This window comes from Lates calcarifer, linkage group LG6 (assembly GCF_001640805.2).
Source record: "Lates calcarifer isolate ASB-BC8 linkage group LG6, TLL_Latcal_v3, whole genome shotgun sequence".
Taxonomy (NCBI): domain Eukaryota; kingdom Metazoa; phylum Chordata; class Actinopteri; family Centropomidae; genus Lates; species Lates calcarifer.
In genome coordinates this window covers 12,414,696-12,434,152 of record NC_066838.1, presented here as the reverse complement: position 1 = coordinate 12,434,152, position 19,457 = coordinate 12,414,696, and the positions used below count along the sequence as shown (strand labels likewise).

The 19,457-nt window shown below is 42.6% G+C and overlaps 1 protein-coding gene across 2 annotated transcripts in view; it reads left to right on the top strand.

Annotated features, from left to right (window-relative positions):
• The first annotated feature begins 638 nt into the window (after window positions 1–638).
• cpne5a (copine Va) overlaps window positions 639–19,457 on the top strand; it is a 69,803-nt gene continuing 50,984 nt past the window's right edge. The window contains exons 1-5 of one of the 2 annotated variants that reach the window (XM_018666101.2): window positions 639–1,555; window positions 12,684–12,724; window positions 13,580–13,626; window positions 17,573–17,676; window positions 18,855–18,894. In XM_018666101.2, the coding sequence (XP_018521617.1) occupies window positions 1,446–1,555; window positions 12,684–12,724; window positions 13,580–13,626; window positions 17,573–17,676; window positions 18,855–18,894 (342 nt within the window). In that variant the 5' untranslated portion in view covers window positions 639–1,445. The remainder of the gene's footprint in view (window positions 1,556–12,683; window positions 12,725–13,579; window positions 13,627–17,572; window positions 17,677–18,854; window positions 18,895–19,457) is intronic. The other variant, XM_018666102.2, reaches the window with a different exon arrangement.

The window sequence follows — 19,457 nt, the reverse complement described above, 5'->3', positions numbered from 1 at the left end:
TGAGTGTAGCTATAGCGGTGTGTTACTGCTGTGCATAGACCTCCCACAAAGCTCGCTGCTCTGAAATGATGGAGAATGATGGATAGCCTGTAGCAAGATGCAGTTTCTGCGGCTGCACGAGTATTTATGTGTGAACTCTGGAACACAGTAGATGTTACAGTGTGTAGCACATGTGTGTAGCATCTGTATGTTTGTGCAAAGACAGAGGATTTGTGGAGAGTTAATTTGTCATTTCCGTGTGAGAGGACGTTGCCTATTTGCTACTGATAACTGTGTGAATGGTTTCATGAGACATGGGGAGCGAGTTAGAGTGATTTCTTAAAGTGTTTTGCAAGAGAGAAACAATCACTCCGCCCAGCGATTCGCTCCTTGGAGATTTCCCAGTAGTTGGTCGCAGTGACTGATGGTAGTAAGCCCCCCACACACCCCCCAAATCCCCATCCCCTACACAGAATCTCCACAGCAGTTTACCTTTGAATTATCCCTTTGACAGGCTGAATTCCTCCACATTTCACCAGGTTGTTCAATCAGGAAAACGATGAAACAGAAATGGAGCTCCCCTGGGACAGCACAGCCTCCCATACATATCTCCCAGTGATGAATATACAGTAGTTGTGTGTGTGTGTGTGTGTGTTTGGGGGAGGGACGTCACTTTTTATTGACAAGATAAACGAGGGAAGGAGGATGTGATTGAAGCACTGGAAGCTGCAGGAGTTTTTAGGAGCTGTCCAGATGCTGAAAGAGCATCAAGCAGCCTTTCAATTAGTAATAAGATCTGGTGGCTCTGCAGGAACTGATGTAATTTTTAACACTAGTTGAAAATAAACTATTCATCCGTTACGTGTGACCTAAAGCTTCAGCCTGAACATTTGATGTTGTTAATTTTAGGCGGTGGTTTCCTGAACCGAAGGAGCGAGAAAAGGAAATTGCTCTCTTAAAGGCTGGTTCACTACAAACCAATGCTGTATTCACGTCCCTCGGTGCTTATTTATTTTCTGTTAGAGGGTGTTAAAACCAGTGTGGACCAAAATAACGATCCGTCCAGCCATAGATCAATAGCTTGAATCTGCAACGAGTGTCATTCGCAGCCCTGCATGTAGGAGAATGCAGGCAGGAGGGGTGGAGTTCACTGCTTTTACTTTTCAAACGCTCCTCTGGCAGAAGAGCTCATTCTTTCCCTGGAAAACAGCGGAGTTGGCGCTGATGCGTCCTGGCATGTGATCCCACTTTTTTTTTTGTTTTTTGTTTTTTTTTTAAGTCAAATCTATCGCCTCGCCGCTGCAGCCTCCCGTTCAACTTTCCATGCTGTTGCCCGTCCTCAGATGGACAGCACTTAGGAGGTTTGATTGGACCTTATCCGCTCTCGCTCCCTCGTCCGCTGCGCTCCGGCTCTCCGCCCTCGGCTCTTCAGGTTCAGAGGGAGTCGGCCTGGGTCTCCCGCACCCATGGAGGGAGACGTTATGGACAAAGTGGAGGCCACGGCGACAGTCCGTGACTTCGACCCCATCAGTGGGAGCATCCCGGCCACTAAAGTGGAGATCACCGTGTCATGCAGGTGAGTCCACTCCGGTGCTGCTGCTGCTGCTGCTGTGTCTGCGTCAGGGTTTGGGGAGCTCCGCGCGCTTTGGGTGCATTTTGCTGTAACAAGACTGGACATTATAATGAGTAGGTAACCGAGTAAATACATATTTTAGCTCCAAGACGTTGATAAACGTTGCCATATGCAATTTCCTCTTGAAAAAGAACAACTAATAAAGTAAAATAAAAACTTCATTAAAGGTAAAATGACAACGCTAAAATCCTCGCAGAGACTCTGTCTTTACTGTAAAGACCCATACACATACATGACCTCATTGGAGTATTTGAGAATTTTAGACACTTTTCGTTATTAATTTAAATTATAAATCGATACTGCATCTAATTTCAGCCGCAGTAATGTCTAGAATTTCGCCCTATCACAGTTCCACGCTGCCACTCTGACCATCCCTTAACTTTTACGCATTTTTGTTTGCCCTGTTTACAGTGACGATTGATTCTCTGGTGCCTATTTAGATAAACCCCCTATCTCCGTCAGAGTCTCATGAGTCTATAGCGCTGTGTGTCTGTGTTTTGCGCGCGCCAGGCTGCGTGCCACGGTAGCTTATCGACCGTCGTGGAGTTTGTTGGCGTGCCTGCCGAGGTTTCCCCCGGAGGCAGCGCGTCATGTGTGGAGCTTTGCGATCGCTTGACAGGCTCCGAAAAACGACACTGGTTTGTTACGGAAACGTGAAAATCCCAATAAGCGCTATACATTTCCTCCCTACTTGTACATTGGCATTTAACTGACACCCCCCCACCCCCCGCCCTCATACCACGAAAATGGCAAGTGCCTCGGTTGGATTGGGTGGGGCAGCGCCGGTTGCAGGTAGAGTCACTGTATCACTGTATATACTATGCTGCTGCCACATATACATCCATGGCTATATACAGGTCGACATGTACAGTTGCTGCAGTTTTTTTTATTATCATCTTTTCTCATGAAAATTGATGTTAATTTGTGTTTTCTCAGATGTGTGTCATTTTACCCCAGTCCACAGTGTTTAGCTCTGTGTACCTCCAGGCTACATCAGTGTTATATATATGTAAATGATGTGCTGTGCTGTTGAAACTGATCCTGTAGCTATTTCACAAAATTAATGTGTGTAAAGCCACAGGACAGAGATTTATCAACCAAACACCCCACTGCTGTAGTTTTCTTCTCTCATCTGCATTCTTCTTGAAATCTCCATTCACTCCAGTCAGTCACTGGAGGGAACAATCTGATTGATTGTTGATTGTGAAAACACTGCTTCGTCATCTGCTTTTGAAATTGTGGCGTTGTTTGACAAAATCCAACGCCCCTGTTGCCATTTAGGCGACCTTATAACCCATTCTGGATATTAATTAATTAGTCATATTTCAACGAGTCTGTTAACCTTTATAGAGTGGACAGGTTGAGAGGTTCACTGGTGCAGCAGTGGAAGGTGGAGGGCTGTTAAAAGAAGATGAATCCCTTCATAGGCAAGAGTGAGTGTGTGTAGTAAGTTTGTGTATATTGGCATATGGAGCTCAGGTTGTGTGTGTGTGTGTGTGTGTGTGTGTGCATGTGCATGCATTTTTTTATCCATTGTGGGGTCGCATCTGGACTCGTGTTATTTCCCTCTTGGTGCACACTATTGTTTTGTTTTCCCTCAGACCTTCATACTTTAAGCTGTGTTGATGCCCTCAGGCCCTGTCGATCTGCAGCTCCCTTGTCTGTCATTAATGTCTCTCCAAACAAAGACTTGCTCCAGGACACAGTTTGATAGAGAAGAAAAAAATTCATTCCCTGTTTTCACCGGACCTTGAAACATTGTCTGTTTTAGATGCAAAGACTTCAGGTCCTTTCTGTTCTCGGTGACTAGAGGAGATTGCTACAGTAGCTCATGTCTGACCTCGGAGGGCTGCTTCAAAGATCGAGTGCTGAGCAGCTCAAAAAGGTGAACACATATGAAGTGTGCAGCCGCTCCTCCCACTTATCAGCAAGTGTGTATTTGGTCCATCCAATAGAGGCAGATAGAAACAATGGGTGCTATGAGGGTGAGAAGCACAGGCTCCACAACTCTGTGTAATTGATTTAGTAAGCCTGAAAGCTCTGAGATTGCAGCACACATGGAATTGAATTGTGGCGTGCAGCCCCTACAGGCATTCTCATAACCCTCTGCCAATATTGCAACAAGCCCTCACCCCCTCACCCCCCCCCCCCCCCCCCCCCCCCCCCCCAAACAAACCGGAGGGACTGAAGACAACCTCTTATCAAAACAAGTGCATATCGCTGTGATAGCACATTGTTCCCCATCTATGGCTCTGATTGGTTTTGCTCACAGGTCAGCCAGTGAGCCGAGCCCAAAGCATCTGCTTCTTAGCCGCGAGGGCTACACTCCAACTTGGCGATAAGATGGCTCTTCAAACTCAAGTGGCCTCTATTCCTTCATCTGCCTTACCAAACGCATGCCAGTGAATACGGTTCAGTCGGGTTGGGGCTTGGGATCCCCTGATGCTTTTACAGGCTTGATCCCCACCTCTTTCATGGCAGTAATTAGTGTGTTCATTGGTTAATATTTAAGCAGCTCTGATGAATATTTCATAATGTGTCTATGCAGTTTGCTACATCATTCTTTAATTATAACCAAAGTAGTAAATGTGAATCCTGGTGCATTGTAGAATGAGCCCTTTCTATATCTCAGCTTACCAGACCGTCTCAGAGTTCCCATGTACAATGACTTAAGGGAAACTGGGGCTTCAGCTCTGTGGTTCCACTGTGACGCACACTTTTAGTAATAAATGTTGGAAAAAAATGTGCTCACAGACAAAAAACACAAAACCCTTAAAGGCTTGACACATGAATTTTCATTTAATGATTTTTTTTTGTTGTTGTTCTGTTTCTCTTTGGTTCATCTCAGTGCAGATCCACGTGCAGGATCTTAGTAGTGATTTGTAAATGTTTACTGAGTGTGCCTCTGTGACCAGAATGAGGGAGGAGAATCATACTGATAAGCTTGACAACCCTGACAAAGGTTTACAACCCTTATCAGAAAAGAGCGAGGGAAAAAGAATTTCTTGTCCCTGAAAGATTACTTGTTGGCTTCTCATTTTTTTTTTAGATAGTTACCATCCAGAGGGGTGAGGGTGAGGGGAAAGTAAACAGCGGAATTTTTTGATGAAAAGCCCAGATTTGGATACTGAATCATTGTAAGTACATGATATACCACCAGGCATGAGGATGTAGCTTGAATTTTTATGTTAACTCCCGTTTGAAAATGCATCAACAGAGGGCATATTATAAAGATTTATTGGTCCTTTGCAGCGTGTCAAAACAAACCACAAGCATGCTGTTAAAAGTAAAATTGGCTGACAAAGCCACCCTCCTTTCCCCTGCGCTCAGCCTCCCACCTGACAGCTTCAGCATCAAACTTTATCAGCCCCCGTTGCCCGCTTCATCAGGACAAAGATGCTGCATCTTGTCCATCTCCTGTAGTCTCTGCCACTGCTTCGGAGCTCACTGTAACCCATTCATTTGCTGTGATAGATTGGTTAGGGTAGCACCACATCCAATCAATGCATTCCATAGATAGGGGGGATCTAAGCCAACCAGGCCACTCTGCTCCAGGGGGGATTCATTACCTGGTGAAACACACAAGAAGTCACGTGACTGCCAGCATTCTGTGACAAATGCTTGCAGGGGAGGATCCCAGGCGGCACACAAGGCCACTGATTGCTGTTCCCTGGGGTCAATCTGAAAACTTGTGGCATGCTCCTCGAGCTGAACTCTTCCTGAGGCAATCATTGCAGCAGAGGGACTGGCTTAATGAAATCATCAGAACAATTAGGATGTGTGGCATCTCTGCTCGATACGTCAAAAACAATTGCTTGAGCGGAGCAATTGGGATTCAAGCTGTGTAACCAACCTATTGTTTATTCAAGTGTGTTGTTATGGCCTGTAACTCTGCTGTTGTTGTTGTGTTAATAGCTGTTGTAGCTATTGATCTCATTCAGTCTTACTCATTCAATGAAACCCTGTGACCTGGTTTTTGTGGTTGCAACATTCTTTTGTTTGGCCCTGGCATGCAGCAAGTTTGAACTGAACTAGTTTGCATTGTGCAAGTGCATGAAATATTAATAAAAGATCTCTCTGAGTAGGAGAGAAATTTCAATTTGCAGTGTTTTTACTGTGCCGTTCTTTTCATATCGCGTTCTGGGTTAAGAGTGACCTGAGGCGAGCTTGCAGCTTTTATCTTGTAGGATGGCTCGTGTCTGTGAGTGATGTGTCGCATCTGTTTTGGGGATCGAGGCTGAGAGACACAAGGGTGCTGAGAAGAGGTTTTTTTTCCTCCTCCAGTTTTGGGGATGTTAAGATTGCAGCAGGCGAGTCACAGGTCGATGAAGCGGATGATTATGCATGAACCCCTGACACAGTGAAAATGAGTTTGGATCCCAGACACTTGGCTTGTGGTGGTGTCAGTGTTATTAATATATTCTCATTTGGGATGTATGACAGCAGCAGGGGAGATCCCATGGAAACACAGTTGTGCTGCCATGCCACTGGTTTATAACACTCTGCATGTTGCCTGTGTCATCTGAAAGTGTTGATTTGAATGACAGGAAAAGTCAAGAGTGTGGTGTAACAAAAAGATATCAAAGCAGTCCCCCTTGGCTCAGAGGTATCAAGCTGCTTTTGTTACTATTTTCAAAGATCCTTAAGGGTCAGCAGAGTATGTCTGTAGATTTCTGTGTCGGGAAATATTTGACCTAAGATCACAGCTTGTCTGGGAAATGTGAGAGCTGGTGGTGGATTTGTACAAAGTGTGACAGTTTGCTCAGTGAAGATTTCACCGCATTATGTTGCATATGCTGAAGGTCTGTCACTTGTTGACAGTCTTGGCTGAAGGGCTTAACAGTCTACTCATTGTCACATTATTGTCATGTCTGAGTTAGGAATTTTTCTGTTAGATACATTAATATTGTTGCTAAAAGGAACATTTCTGCTTATGTGGGCGAGTGTGTGTGTGTGCCGTTGCTACAAAGCTGTGTATACAGCTGAAACATGAGGCTTGATAAGTACAAATGCAATTAATTTTCACTGTAGGGAAATGGCTTATCAGTCAAAACGTATTGTATAAGATAAACAACAAACTAGAAAACTGAGAAATGATTATTGGTATCGGTAGAGGTTGTGAATTAGTCTAACCTCAAGTTTGCTTCATGTTTGTTTTGTAATTGTGTAGCATGCAGTGACTTTACAAAAAGATGGATGTCATGACAGATCCCCAAAAGTGAAGTCAAAACATTTTGATCACACCCTGGTGGCTGGCTATAGGATAGGTCCTAAATCCTGCCCCCTCCATGAATAGCAGATAAGACATGGGCAAGTACACGTCAAATATTTTTTTCCCCAAAGATGACTTCTGTCATTTTAGGTAGTTGTTATCTCACTGATGCGTGTTCAAGTATTCATTTTTCCAAAGGTCTTGTTTTTAGTCAGTTATTTGTTACTGTACCTTACATTAGTTATAGTTTTATACGAACGCCAGAGGAGGGCTAACACCAGAAAAACTGGCAGATGGTGCGTGTAAAAAAAAAATGCAGATTATTTGGTCTGACTTTCAGATGTTGGGAGTTGACGTCTGTCCATCTATGATTTACAGAGACTTACAATGCTTGTTGGAGCTTTTCTTACACTCAGCGGGGAGTTGTCAACCTGTGCCTTCTGTGGCTCTTTTGCTTTTGCATTTTTTTTTTTTCCTTTGGAGGTGGCCCGCCCCGCCAACAGGGACCCCCCTGCTAAGACAATGGTAGGGGAAACACTGGGGTTTGACGTCATGACTGAAGACTGTGATTGCATCATGATTGGCCAGGTGGCAGTATGGGCGGGAATTTGTTGTGCCACATCCTGATTGCCGCTGCACAGACTCTGGCTCCAAGTGACGTCACCAGGGTAAGATGGCAGCGCTCGTATCTGGGATATTTTGGCTTTATTTTTGTACAGAGGGTGGAAATTGAGATGTGCCGTCCATCTTTATATGCAGTTATTGGTCACACATGAAAAAGCAGATATCAGTTCTGTGTTTTCTGCATTTCACTGTTATTCCAGGAAACAGAAAAGGTCTTCTGCAAAGTAACTCAAAGTGAAATAAAAAGATGAAAAGATGATAATGATGTCTGTTTGAGAGAAGAGGTGTGAAGTCATACCTACAGTTATAGGTACAGTGCTAGTTAGTGTTCATCAGTACATGCTCATTACAGTTTGCCTGCTGTGTCTACTTTCACCTTTCAAGGCTCAACATGAGGCCACCACCAATCAGACAGCTCCATTTCTGTTTCCACCCTATATATTACACTTGCAGCCATCTCATCCCTCACCAACATCAATTCTTTGTATGTTTTATTATCATAATCACTATTGAAAATTGACCCTGCTCCCTCCACCCCACACTTATCTGAATTCACAGGTTTTTTTTCTCTATCTCCATTTAATGATCAGCTACTGTCACTTCAAAGCCAAAATATGTATGAGCTTAGACATGCCCTACTGTGCCTGATTTGCTCCTAGTGTACTATTTAAAGTGCTTTACATCGCCAGTCTGTGAAGTACATGGTTTGTGTATGCCTGCAAAGATATTTGCAGCTTTGTTTTTTTTTTTGGTCTTTTCAAATGGAACGGAGAGATGAGGTTGGCAGGCTAAGTGCAAGGTGCTCTGCAAGGGTTATAACAGCCATGTAGTATCAATGTGTGCATCTCCCTCAGCTCCTTTAAAAAAAAAAAAAAAAAAAAAAAAAAAAATTAAAAAAAGCCCTTTCATTACACAAACCCCGAGCTGTCACAGTGTGCAATTAGCAGTGATATTATTCCCAGGTCAGACATTAGTCACACACCAAAAGCCAGTCCGAAACAGGCGGTCACAGCATATGTGCATTCTCATTTATTATACTAGCACAAGAGCAGGTTTATGACTGAGATTCTGCCACTGCCCATGAGACAGCCACCCTGGGAGTGCTCTGCAGCAGGTATTGTCGACCTGGAGAGATCCCTGGGTTGGACAGAACCTGAATAATTAAACAGATGGAGGAGGAGAAGACACCTGGTGCCATCACAGTGAAGGTCAGCAGATGGGTCTGTCACTAATAAAGCGAGCAGATTGCATGCTGAATGTAATGGAGGGGAGTTGCGGAGATCCAGACAAAAGCAACACTCCTCTGTATCATCATCTGTCGCCATGCAAGGATTCAGTTATACAGTATGGACAAAGATCATTTCCACTAATGAAATACAGCAGTGCTTCAGATTTTTATCAGTTGTTGTTTTAATTTCAGCAGATTTGCACGGAACAAGCCTGTATCTGATGACCTTTCTTGCATAATATAGTGCACGTCATTTTTTATGAATTACAAAGATGCCCCCAAGAAAGATTGAATATTTCTAAATAAAGGAATTCCACCGATTTGTAAAGGGATGGCCGACCTCTGCAGCTGCATATGTATAACCACTGTTTGGTTCGCTGACCTCTTGACCCCTGAGATGCTGCTTAAGGTTATATTAGACAAAAAGTGGACCCACTGACCCTGTGGTGTGTGAGTGGAAAGAAAATGTCTATCCTCAGTCAAAGAGGAGAGGGCCACAGGGCAGGAGAGAAAGTGAAGCGAGAGAGCCGACTTGAAAATGCAAACCATCCTTCACTCTTTGCTCCCAGCCATCTCCCATTGTTTCTAATGTAATATAGAGACTTTACTTCCTCTAACCCAGTCGGTGACTTGACTTTCAAGCTTGCATTTGTCGTGTCCTTTTAAGAACCAGTGAGGCAGCAGCTCATACTGGAATTGGCCAGCTGAATTCAAGACTATTTAAAACCACTTTCCACTGAATTAGATGCTATTTCTCCAAGGTGCCAATTATGATTTCGACAACCCTAAGAAAGTGGAGGAGAATTAAGGGAGTGCTGACAATAAGGCGCTGCGGGTGCAGGAATTAATTCCCACTTTTCTTAGTTTTAATAATCAGTCACATGGACGAAGGAACTGCTAAGATATCTCCAGGGATCTGACCGAGAGGGAGCGGGTGTTGCTAATATATTCTTTTAAATTAGATTTCAGCAGCCAGCCATGTTTTAGAGGTCAACTCTCCTTTTCTTGTAATGGAAACATTCATCAGTATTTTAGCCAAACAAAACACTTTTTGACACATTTATAGAAGCAAAGAGAGTTTGCAGATTTGATTGCAGAGCACATGCATCGGTTGAGTGACGCTGATTCTGTGTTTACAGATTTAACTGTAACTTACAAGCATTAATGCACTAATTGATAAACAATTATTAGGGATGAATAGAAAGAAAGCAATTAAACTAAATTAAAAAAATATTTATTTCTTTTTTGAATTTAATTTCTGGTAGATTTGTTTGTTCGGCATCTAATAATGCACTTCAGACCCAGAAGTGATAAAATATTAAATACTTGGGTGACAAGAGAAGATTACTGCACTCAGAGATTTAATGAAGGTAGTGAGATCAAGAAGAATAAGAAAAGTGATGTTAGCCATTTTCATTCATTATTTCAAGTTAGAGAGGCATAGTGATCACAAAAGTGCTATGGTCTGAAACAAGGTTGGTACATGAAAATGTGGTGTGGGTGAAAAGTAGCTGGATCTAATTACTTTTGTCCTACTTTCAATGAACTTCATCAACAAACTTTCTCTACATCAGCTTTCAGGATAATGATCTTCTCTTATCCCACTGAGATTTGTAGAGAGGAGGAGTTACCTTTTGAAATAGGCAGCGTTACTTCGGCGAAAGCAGATGGATTATGTGAGATGTTAATACCCATCCTGCGGCACTGTTGTGTGTTCTCTGGCCATGTGTGCAGTAAGATGGTGGATTAATTTGTATTGCTGTATAATTCTGTACACTAATCATTTCTTCTCGGAGCAGACATGTTCTGCGAGAACAAAGTGAGGTTGAGGAACTCTAGTGAAGGCTTATTTTTCTACAGTAACATTGTACAAAAGTGAAACAGGACATCATGTTTTCCCTTTTCTGCGTGGCCTGCTCTCCTCCGCACTGAGAGATGGGATAAGGTGATGGACAAGCTAATTGTCTGAGGGTAATGGATGCCAGACAGTAACAGGTGGATACAAAGAGGCAGTTAGTCATGGATGGCTTTGTTATCTCCAATGATAATTACACTGACAATGTTCCAACTGTAGTCAGGTCAGCCCAAGGCTAATACCCAACGAAGCTGCATCTATTATCCCCCCCCCCCCACGTATCCCTGTGACAGAAGATTTTGTGTCCAGGAATGCAGAATTACGTGTGCATGAATGATGTCCTGTTGCTTGGATTCAGCCCTGAAATCTCATCTATATTCATTGCTGCTGTCCCCTAAAGAGATGAGCATTGTTCTGAACTGCATGCGAGTTATTTATTGATGCTGCTGACAATCAGGAACCAGAAACAAGACATATTTATAGTCTTTTGTGTTATATACTGACATGCTAATGAGATCGTTGAGACCGTGTGGAGAACGTTTATCTAAAATGTTGGATGTGTGAAAGTGACTGAAGCACTGTCTAGTTTCAAAGATGATGTCTCTTTCAGTAGATGTTGTACTGAGAAAGAAGGAAACACTGAAGAAAATGGCTTGAGTTGTTGGGGAAATTCTCAGAATTGCCCTCCACCTCCAAAAAAAAAAAAAAAAAAAAAAAAAAAAAATGGCATGAATAATATTAATGCTGATTGTGGTTCTTATCTTGAATGAGTCAATCAGTGAGTGTCTGGCTGCTTGAAAGGGTGTTGGATGATGATCAGTATCGGGAACTGGATAGCTCCTCAACAGCGAGTGAGGTTGTACCTTGTTTGAGGATTTAGAGGCTGTTGTAGCTATCCTGCCACACAATAGCAGCCTTTTTTCTTTGATTGTGCTTCAAACTGAGGGAGACTGAATGAGTGTGACTTACAGTACATAACCATACTGCTGCACAAGTAATGGATCAGAGTGAGGCTCAACAACGTCGGTGCACATGGAGCATGCTTTGGCCTCCGGTGACTTCAGGATGCTAAACGAGCTTTGAATCTAATTAAGCTCATGGATGCATACTGATGGACCTGTTCAGTGTATTGATAGTGCTGTGTTGCTGTGAGTGGTGAAATAAATCCTCATACAGCATGTAGTGTGTGTCGTGGCTTGTTGCTCTCTGCCCTGAGGCCAGAGTCACCAAAGCAAAGACGGCTAGACTCCTCACCTTCACGCTGCAGTGCTGCTGAGCTGCAACAGAGCTGATTCATGTTAAATGTCACACTTTCCTTTGTGTCGTCATGAATGTATGACGAAAGCTGGATGTTGTGTTCCAAGATGAAGCCGCCTTCATTCCTATAAAAGCTGCTCGCCGGGAGGTATGATAGAAGGTTCTTCACACTTCAATTTTTTTTTTTGACCTATGTCACATATGCATTAGAGTTAGGGCTGCAATCAGAGATCATTTAAAAAAAAATCTATTTTTTAAAAAATCTGTCAGTTATTTCTTTGTTAATTGTTTTATTAGTAATAATTATTAATTGTCTCTCACAAGTTCCTAGAGCCTGTTTTTCTGACTAGTAGTACAAAATACAAATATATCCAGTTTACTGTCATACAAGATAGACAAAAGCACAAAATCCTCACTTTCCTCACACAGAATGTTTCCCATTTTTCTTTATGAAAATAATGAAATCATATATTTTTAAATATATTAATCAATCAGTCAACTAATCATTGCAGCTCCAATTATTATTGTTTGAGCTGGGTCAAGTGACCCAGTGTAACCTGTTTTCATAAGAAGTACCAGTGTTTTCACTGGCACCTCTGCCTGTGTGTCCTCTGTCTCCTTTCACTGAGCGTTAATGTGCTTATTGCTCTGCTTACTTGGAAATGAAAACTCAAGGACAGTATGGTTAAGGTGAAGTTAAGTGTGGTTGTGATTTACTAGGCGATAATGTTGTAGCTCTTTGCATAGGAATTTTTCGATTAGCTGCATAAGAGAGGAGTCATTTACATACGTGTACAAAATCAGATGGAACCTCCTGATATGACACACACAGTCAGTGAAACATATGCAGGACTTACATATGATTTTAATGTGTAATTGTTTCCTTCTCCCACAGGAACCTCTTGGACCGAGACACTTTCTCCAAATCTGACCCATGTAAGTTTTTTTTTTTTTTTTTACAATGCTAATTTCAGTTTAGCTTTCTCTTGCTTAGAATACGGTTCACTGACCTCCTCTCCTTTTGCAAAGCTTCACTTTTTATTTTTGCTGAGCCTAACTTTGATTCAGTTTACTCTGCTATTTCAAAGTGTTCCTTCAATAACTGCATATCATTTGCACAGTAATGTGACAACCTTTCCTCAGTGAGAGCTACAGAAAGTACCTTAATGCATGCAGGATATAAACGCCAGGCTTTGAATACAAATGTGTGAGACACATGAGGAACTGCCATAAAGGCATTTTCTTTGATACTCCCCGCAGGATAGAGAATGAAGGGGACATTTAACATAATAGGGGAGAGGCTCAAGCCCTTTGTGTAAATAAGCTACCGGAAAAAAATATCTCACTTGCCCTGTTTTGTATTTGCGTGGAGATGAACCTTGGGATATATGACAGGTCACGTAGCGTTCGCCCGCCTCTGCTTCATCTGAAATCGCAAAACCAAATAGGAATCAGGAGAATCCCACTGTTAAGAAATTGTATTTTGATTACATGGCTTAAATTGTGCATCAGGAGCTTTCAATCTTGCTTCAGAGCTTTGTTTTTTTTTTTTTTTTGCATGTGGACATCATACCCAGAATTTGATGCAGGCTCAGCTGCATCAAGCTTGGTACTTCATTATGCTGTCAGGGCGTGGCAGGATAATTAATGAAGAATGTCTGCAAAGGAGGAACATAACAAACACTGTTTGAAGAAGTGGGCAGCTTGATTGAGATTGTTTAGTGACAGTGTATTCCTCTGCTCTCCCTCTCTTTCCCTCTTTACCTCCACCCCCACCCTCTCTCTTCTCAGTGGTCGTGTTGTACACCCAGGGTGTGGAGTCCAAACAGTGGAGAGAGGTAAGAGATCACAGCTGTCCCTCTGTCAACACAACTCAATCAGCCTGTCTCCTCTCCACTGACAGCCCGCTCTCTGTTTACAGCCCCCCTTCCTCCACCCCCCTCCCAACTCACTCTCAAGGTAAATGCTCTGAGTGCCAATCATTTGCAATTGATTGACCCTGTGAATATCCATATGCTGGTCAGCACTGTGTTAGCTGTGACTGATTGGCTGATTAAAGTGACAGGTACACGTATCGGTAAAGATTTGCCTCCGTGTCAGAGTCCCCTCTGGCTGTTGGCCACTGGGCCTTAATTAGACCAGAGAGGCAGATAGAGCAAAGGAAGGCAGAGATTGCAGTTGGTCCTTCTGGGATTATTATGTGTCCTTGTGGTCTCAGTGGATGGTCATGCACAGAAATGGAAGCTTGAATTAAATCTCAATGGAGATGGCCTAACCACTCTCTGTGAACATGGAACACTTTTCAAAAGCGAAAAGCCAGCCAAATCAAAAATATGCAGCACGATCGATACTGTGCATGCTGTCTAACAGGAAGACAGATACTTTGCAGGCTCAAAATATTTTGCTTCTACTTTCACACTCAAATCGTTTTTGATTGAATAGGATGTTTGTTGACTCCACAGAGACCTCAGTGTCATGCTGGTGCACAGTGGAGTGACACAACAGATTTCCAAGATACAAAGTGAAGATTTGAGTTAAAATCTGTTTTGATAGGTGCGGGAAAAATAGAGCAGGGTTCAAAACAGGTTTTAGATGATAACATGGATTTCAGCATGTAGTACATGAGAGAAACTCAGTCTTGCCTTTACATGGCAAAGCAACACGCACTAATGTTTGACCTGCTATACTTGTGAGGACCATAATGTATTGCCTTACCTGGACTGTAACCATAAACCTTAACCTAAACCTTATTCAAAACTTAACACCAAGTCCTAGAAAGCAGCTGTTCAACAATTTGCTTCTCAAAATTGCTTCTTTATTTTCTTGCAGAGAGTTGGATAATTGATATCACACACGTCTGAGCAGTAAATATGAAACCACAGCAAGGAGACCATAAACCTAGCATAAAGACTGAAAACCTCAAGTCACGGCTTTATGATGGTTACACTCTGGACTATTTGTTTGCCCGGAGCAGTAGCTTCCTGGAGTCTCTACTGGCTATCTAGACACTCCAGAGTGGTATCACACTCTTCATCTTATTCTTGGCGAGGGAGTGGATAAGTATATTTCCCAAAATATCAAACTGTTGCTTTAACCCACAACCAATCCTCTGAAGAAGTGAATCATGCAGTCCTCACAAACATAGAAGTACAGCAGCACAGAAACGCACAGCGGCAGATGGATCAGAGTCAAATTAAAGTCATGAATGGCTTCATAAAACATGTGTTTTATTTATTTCAGTGTCTGTATAGTAGTTAGTTGTCTGTGTTCTCCTGCCCTGTGTGTGCAGTGTGTCTATGATTGTTCTCTCTATTAACCTGACTGCATAATAAATTTCCCAGCAGGCACAATTAAGATGAGTGATTGATTGACTGGATAGATTGGATGTTTGATTGATGGTTTAATTGATATGCTGATTAACTGAGTGAGCTGAGTGTTTCATTGCTTTAAATCTTTCAGCTGTATTAATTAGTCAGTGAAAATGATACTTGGAGCTTGATCTTAAATAATATATTTGCTTACATGTCTTTCAAGGGCAGTCAGCTGGCCTTGGCTCACAGAAAAAAAAAATCGTACATTAATATTCATTTTAAAAGATAGCGAGTAAATGTACACCGAGCACTGAGTGCAGTGTTTGGGCGAGAAGAGCCTCCTACACCTGTCACCTCTGGTTGCACTGCCCCACCTTGAGCTTACAAACTGTGGGCGCAGCCTGAATGTGTCTCCCTGAAAGAGATAAAGACCCGTGCTGTTGTTGTTGCGACCGACAGCTGGCTTTGTGAGCACCTGGAGTCAAGCTGTGCGATATTGATAAAGCTAAGCGCCTCTTTTTGCCCCTCTGTCATGTAATTTGTTTTTGTTCTCCTGAGAGCAGATACGGTTGGTCAGAGCACCTTCTCACTGTGCCACCAACCATCTGTAATCCAGTTATAGACTCCCCCGTTGGCTGCCAGTCGCTCACATTCCTCCACCATGAGAAGAATGTGAAGACAAATATTATGGGTTGATTGTGTTTCGATTCCAGGAGGATGCCATCATCAGCTCCTCTTGAGACCTGTGCCCCCCCTGACTAATTTTTGTCAGCATCTGTGACCAAATATACAGGGGGAAAAAAAAACTGCAGCTGGAACCCATCATTCTATTACCACATGACTTTAAAGTCTTAATCTTCAACTCCCTCGTCTGTAATTACTCCTAGTGCATGACACGTTTTCCTCTGTCTGGTACTTTCACTCAGCTGAGCAGCTGACACAATATAACCTCCCCTAAATTCAAGCAATGCCTGGCCTTTCCACTTCTAGTCAAACTCCTAGACGTTAATCTTTTACCAAGATGAATTTTCTGACATTCCAGCTCACAATTTATTCTAGTTAGGGTTATTGGAGGGGAAGAAGTGCACACTGACAGCGGCCAGATATCCCCTAACGCCATTTATTTCTTCTGTTGACAGTTAATTGTGCTTTCACAACTCTGGCTTTTCAGACTGACTGTGTACTTGCCAAGGTAGGAATAATATGCGGAGTGGGAGATCTGTTATTTCCTCGGGTGGCTGTTCTTTGTGCTGGTGCTGATTCGTCTTCCTTTGTTAAGTTTGGCCTGAGACCAAAGTTGAATATGCTATCGGCCCCCTGTCGCCGCATTCAGCTTCTATCATAGGAAATAGGCTCTCAAATCGCTCGGTGGAGATTTCACCTCCTTTGCATCCTCTGGGAAAGGAGCTCTTATGTTTTCTGACAGGAGGAGCGAGAGGAGAGGTAGAGTCATGCAGCAGTTAAATTTTTATAGGCTTAGACACACTTTTATGTATGATGGCAGGTTACACTTCAGCAAACCCACTCTCTCAGACTGTCATGTGTTACACACGATCCAGCTTTGACTGTCTTTGCATGAGCATAGGCGTCCACCCGTTGAAAATATTCTGCAGGTGTAGCACTACTCCTGGTAAGTTCTGCTTTGAGTTTTACCCCCACTGGATGTAATCACAAAGGTGTGAGCCTGTAATCCTGCTGTTTCATCTCTTCATTAAGCCCCAACACTGCTATTATTAATATTCACTGTGTCAGTTTATGGTAACACTTTTCTACTGGGGATCTTTTATTTATGCAGCTCAACTTCAGTTCTCTGACTCTGAATTATTCATTTTGGATACAATTAATGTGAGTGTGCTTGTGTGGGGGGTGTGATACTGTCTGTGTCTGTTGATTTGTTTATCAGCACATCACCTCATCAGAAGGCCTTGCGCTGTAACACTGACAAACCCCTTTTCAGCGTCTCTGCTGGCGGGTTCCCATTTTCCTCTTAACACCAGGGAACAGGAGATGGGTTCACCATCTTCCCATCACTTGTGACAGTTCCCCCCTGTGTGAAGACAAAAAAACATTTCTTTGCCTTTGTTTTCTTAGTCCCTCATCCTCCGTTCCCTTGTTTTGAAGTGGCTCTGAGAGTGACAGTGGCATGAATGCAGTAGGCTATTAATTAAATGAGCATAATTGGACTCAATAAAGTGCTTTCCTCAGGCTTGCTCATCCCCGTCACAATGAGGAGAGGTGGAGAAGAAGAGCCGCCGCTGTACGATCATTGACTTCTGTTAATCAAATCCGAGCTTATCCGAAGCTGTGAGTTCGCACGGCTGTCGAGAGAAGATAGAGGGGGGGTGGGGGTGAGGTAATAGAGCAGTACATGTAGTTTCTGAGTGACTGCATGATATGTTGTCTCAAAGCTCTGTTCTCACATCTTTTTTTTTTCTCCCTTGCTCCCTCCCTTTCTCTCCTGGTTCTGATCTAGTTTGGCAGAACAGAGGTGATAGACAACACGCTAAACCCAGACTTTGTCAGGAAGTACATCCTGGACTACTTCTTTGAGGAGAAGCAGAACCTGCGCTTTGACGTGTGAGTTATTTCGTTTGATCTGGTCCTCGGAGGACACGCACCGGGGCATGTGTGTGCGTGTGTGCGTGTGTGTGTGTGTGCGTGTTTCAGACGTGCCCGCTCTCCTCTAACCCAGTCCTGCAGTTCCCTACTTTTGTTTCAACCACAAGCTTAACATCTTTTTACTCATTCATTCTCCCACTTCCCCCGTCTATCTCTTCATCCCCCCCGTATCTCATTTTCTCTCTACGAGTCACTTTTCTTTTCTCTTCACTCCCTCGTCACCAGCTTGGCTCTCTCCTGAGGAATTATTCATCTGTGCAGTGTCTCAATAGTCATCCGTTGAAGGGAGATTGGTATAAGGGTGATAAATATTTCATATAAAGTTTTATCCTTAATCTCCCTGCTGCGAAGCAAAGCAAACGTCTGAAACCTAGTCCCATAAAACTCACAGAGACCCCTGTCCTCCCCTTTTTCACATATACCTGCTGTTCTTCTCTTGAAAAGGCCAGACTAGTAAGAGGGTCAGGAAGGTGCGGTTTCATTTTGAGATCTCCCAGAGCAGAGTCAGAAGCATTTTCTCCCATCCTTCTCTCCTCAAGGAGAAGAGATATGCTTCCAAAAATCTTTACTTTTTCTTTCCTCCCTTCAAGCATGAAGTCCCTGGTGGACTTCCAGGATGTATCCAGGTCCGCACTGCAGGTCTCTGAGGATTTTTAGACACTTAATGAATTCATTAGGCGTGCTATCATGTTGCGACTCTGGAAAAGGAAAGAACGTAGTGCATCCCCTCACAATTAGTGTTACTCATTTACATCTCTCTTTTATCACAGAGGTGGGAACCAGGGCATACTGAGGTTTAATTACTTTTACATTTAGTTTGACTGGCAGATGCTCAAAACTTTCAATGCATTGGTAGATTGTTTCAATAAGATCCCATAGGCATAGAGTGGAAATTACATTCATAAACTATAGAATGACTTCCTTAATTAACTGTCACATTATTGCTTACATTTTTTTCCCTGGGCCGCTCCCTTTTGCTCCCCCAGTGACCCAGGTGTGTGATTGACAAGCTGAAAATGTCCACATTGCAGCCAGTATCCTTTTATTAGAGTCAGTAGTCATTTGTAAGCTCTTGTAAGGTGTTGTTTTTGGCCATATCTCTGCCTGTGTGATTTGTGGTCTCTTTGTGATTTCAGGTATGATATTGACTCTAAAAGTCCAGATCTGGCAAAGCATGTAAGTTAAGAACTTTCCTTTTTTTTTTATTTTTTTATTTTTTTAAGTGGATCAGAATCTTGACTTTAAATTCTGCCCTCAAATTTGTTTGAACTGTTGTGCATGTGTCTACTATCTAGGTTCTATGCAAACCAAAGTTTGTAGCACCTGAACGCTCAAATATATTTTGGAATAATGAGTGAATTATGCTTCATCTGCCAAGAACAAATGTTTATCTTTCTTTACCTTCCATCTGCTTCAATTTGTTAAATGAAGTACTTTAGTCCTCTGGAGTAATACTAATCAAAGTTTCATTGGCATCTGGCATACACTCATTACCTTCTTCTTCTTTTGTTTAAAATGAGAAATGAAGCATTGCACATCATTATCAAAGCTTTTCCAGACATTTCCCCGTGTGCTCTGTAGTGGTGTTTGCAATTTAGATTTTCATCTCTAAGACAAGCATAATCTTAATAAAAACAATACACATTTATTTTAAATGGAAGCTTTGTCTGAAAGGGACAGTGTTTTATTACAGGACATACATTCAGGTAAACAGTTCATTTAAGGTGAATGTATGTTGT